The sequence below is a fragment of the Berghia stephanieae genome, chromosome 4 (assembly GCF_034508935.2).
Source record: "Berghia stephanieae isolate SIO BIC M18660-M18661 chromosome 4, UCSD_Bste_1.3, whole genome shotgun sequence".
Lineage (NCBI taxonomy): Eukaryota > Metazoa > Mollusca > Gastropoda > Nudibranchia > Aeolidiidae > Berghia > Berghia stephanieae.
The window spans coordinates 88,295,336-88,297,835 of record NC_088363.1 but is presented as its reverse complement, the minus strand read 5'-3'; the positions used below and the strand labels follow the sequence as shown (position 1 = coordinate 88,297,835).

General features: G+C 36.2%; 2 protein-coding genes across 6 annotated transcripts in view; both read left to right on the top strand.

Annotated features, from left to right (window-relative positions):
- The window catches only part of LOC144971503 (beta-1,3-galactosyltransferase 4-like), a 48,980-nt gene that overhangs the window by 36,218 nt on the left and 10,262 nt on the right, over positions 1 to 2,500 (top strand). The gene's annotated exons all lie outside the window — the stretch shown is intronic.
- The window catches only part of LOC144971504 (beta-1,3-galactosyltransferase 1-like), a 39,986-nt gene that overhangs the window by 36,268 nt on the left and 1,218 nt on the right, over positions 1 to 2,500 (top strand). For all 4 annotated transcript variants that reach the window (XM_078912477.1, XM_078912475.1, XM_078912474.1 and 1 more), the window contains one exon: positions 1,762 to 2,500. This exon is cut by the window's right edge and continues 1,218 nt beyond it. In XM_078912477.1, coding sequence (XP_078768603.1) covers positions 2,187 to 2,500 — 314 coding nt within the window. In that variant the 5' untranslated portion in view covers positions 1,762 to 2,186. The remainder of the gene's footprint in view (positions 1 to 1,761) is intronic.

The window sequence follows — 2,500 nt, the reverse complement described above, 5'->3', positions numbered from 1 at the left end:
ACACACACACACACACACACACACACACACACAATGGCTCTGGGTTGAAATCAACTGGAAATTATTTACTAATCCGATGACCCACATTACAAATAAGTGTATAAAAATAAATAAATAAAATTATATAAAATTCCATTTTTTTCATCCCTAAAAAAATAATTGTTAAATTAGCTTTTAAATAGAGCATTATCCACTAAATGTACTCAAAGGGTTTATAAGGGGTTCCTGACCAACAGCAACACGTAACATATAGAACGAGATATGACGCCTGTTAGGCAACATTGCATTTTTAAAAGGACAGAGACAACGCTGTTAACGGCCAAGTACTCATTTTACACCTGAGTACGGTGAGAGAATGGGAGTAAAGAGTCTTTTCCAAGGACTCAACTATGCGCCGAGCGAGGCTCGAACCCAGGACCTTCCGATCCGAAAGCGGGTGTCATACCACAAGACCATATAGCCCAGGGTGAATTTGTTTTCGGGGTTTATTCCAGGGGAAGATAAAATAAACCCGCCGTCAGTCGCAGTGCCGTGCCGTTTAGTAAAATTTGGACGAGTTGGCATGCTCAAGGCTACACACCGTGACGTGGAGTCGGAATCGGTCCCCTTTGGGTACGAAGCAAAGATTGTACCAAGGTGCTACGCACGCTACCCTACTGATAGTCTTATTGTAGTAATCGAAACGTCTTAAACCAACTCAAAATATACTACATTGAAAGCAATGTAAAAATAAACCTATAATTGCGTTCGGTTGTCAGACATGCAAATGTGCGCGTGGGTTGGAATATAATAACTTTCGTGTCAATTGGATTAAATAGTCTGATGTCACGTCGCCCAGCAACGGCGGCCATCGTGGTTCTAAACAAAGAAAATCGGTACTATTTAATCTTCATGCTGGCTAGAAATTTTCATGTCTTGTGATCAGAATGTGTTAAAGTCAAAACATGATCAGATTTATGTTTTTTTTTCCTCTGGATACGCTTTTATGCTCGTCGGAGAAATATTTCACAAGGGCGTCCGCCATTGTTCCGATAGTTTAGAGCCAGTTACTAAGTTACCATGCATCATTACGAGGGAAGTGACGTTACGACTGTTGAAGCGTATTATTTTTAAGCAAAGGATGATAACACCCGGTTACATTTATATATCTAATCGATACTGTGTAAATTGCTTATTAAACGTTCATATATTATTAGTAGACTATGGGAAGTTGAATTTTTATATCAACCATCTTTTGGTTTCGTTTTATATCTGACTTATTAGTAACTTATGATATTGACTTTATGCAAGGCATTGCTTTATGCCATGTGACACTGGACTATATTATACCAATTTTGGTTTCTTGCCAGTTGAGTTGATTGTTAAATTAATATGCAATATTATGTCAATTCATTTTCATGATTTTGCATTTCCATTTCATTAGAGTTTTTTATATCAATAATAATTGAATTTTTGAAAAGTTAACCAAAGGTAAGAGCTATTTGAATTTTGCGAGAAGATTTTTATAGCTCAGTGATAAAGTCTTATCAAACTGTTCTGAGCTATGCGCTTCCGTCTCCCTGTCCTCGTTTCAACATGATCTTATAATGTTGCAAGCACCCTAGAACTTCTAGCTACTTCTAAAATGAAATTTGACTTATTTAAACTCTGAACGACTTTCTTTGTATATTTTCCATGAATATTTATAATGAATAAAGTTTTTATTTTTATCAAATGGCAAACAAGAGTGTTTTTTTTCTTTTTTTTTTCTTTCTCGTTCAGGGTAATCCTTGACTGTTCCGTGATGCTGTGAGTAGATTCCCATAGACAAAACAACAGTGCCTTGGCTGTTAGCAGGAATGTACATCCTTCATGCCCCAGAGTCATCGGCCGCGATATTGTCAGGATTTTCACTCCAATGATTTCATCTTCCGAAGAAAGTCATGTATGTGTATGTCTGAATAAAAGACAAGAGGAGATACTTGAAAACTACACAGTCTGCTTTCTAAGAGAATTTCGTTCAGTTTGATTTTATTCATGAAATATAAAATGGAAAAGATTTGGCTGTTAAGATTTGTCATTAGCTTGATCATCCAATAATTGGCGCAATAAACGTCTAACTAAAATTTTTTTTAAAGAAACTTATTCCGCATCGAAAGGATTTTTAACATTTTAGCACCTCAGGTAACTTATTTCGCAAGACAAAAATGCGGTGTCTAAGAAACGTTTTCAAATTCCTTCCCGTTGCATTTTTCTGTGTCCTTGTTTGGTGTATTATTTTTCAAGAGGGATTTCTATTAAATAGAACAGAAGTTCATAAAGAAATTGTGTATACATTTAATGCACTGGAACAAAGGCAATTGCATGGCGACATCGAAAATCTGAGGTCGTCAAATGCAATCGATCAACTAATACTTGACCAACTACTGGGTAAAAAGAAATCAAAGAAATCTTCACGGACCACTTCAAATGACAAAACTCGATCATGGTTTAAAAGAAATAACCCACCACCATCCAAACT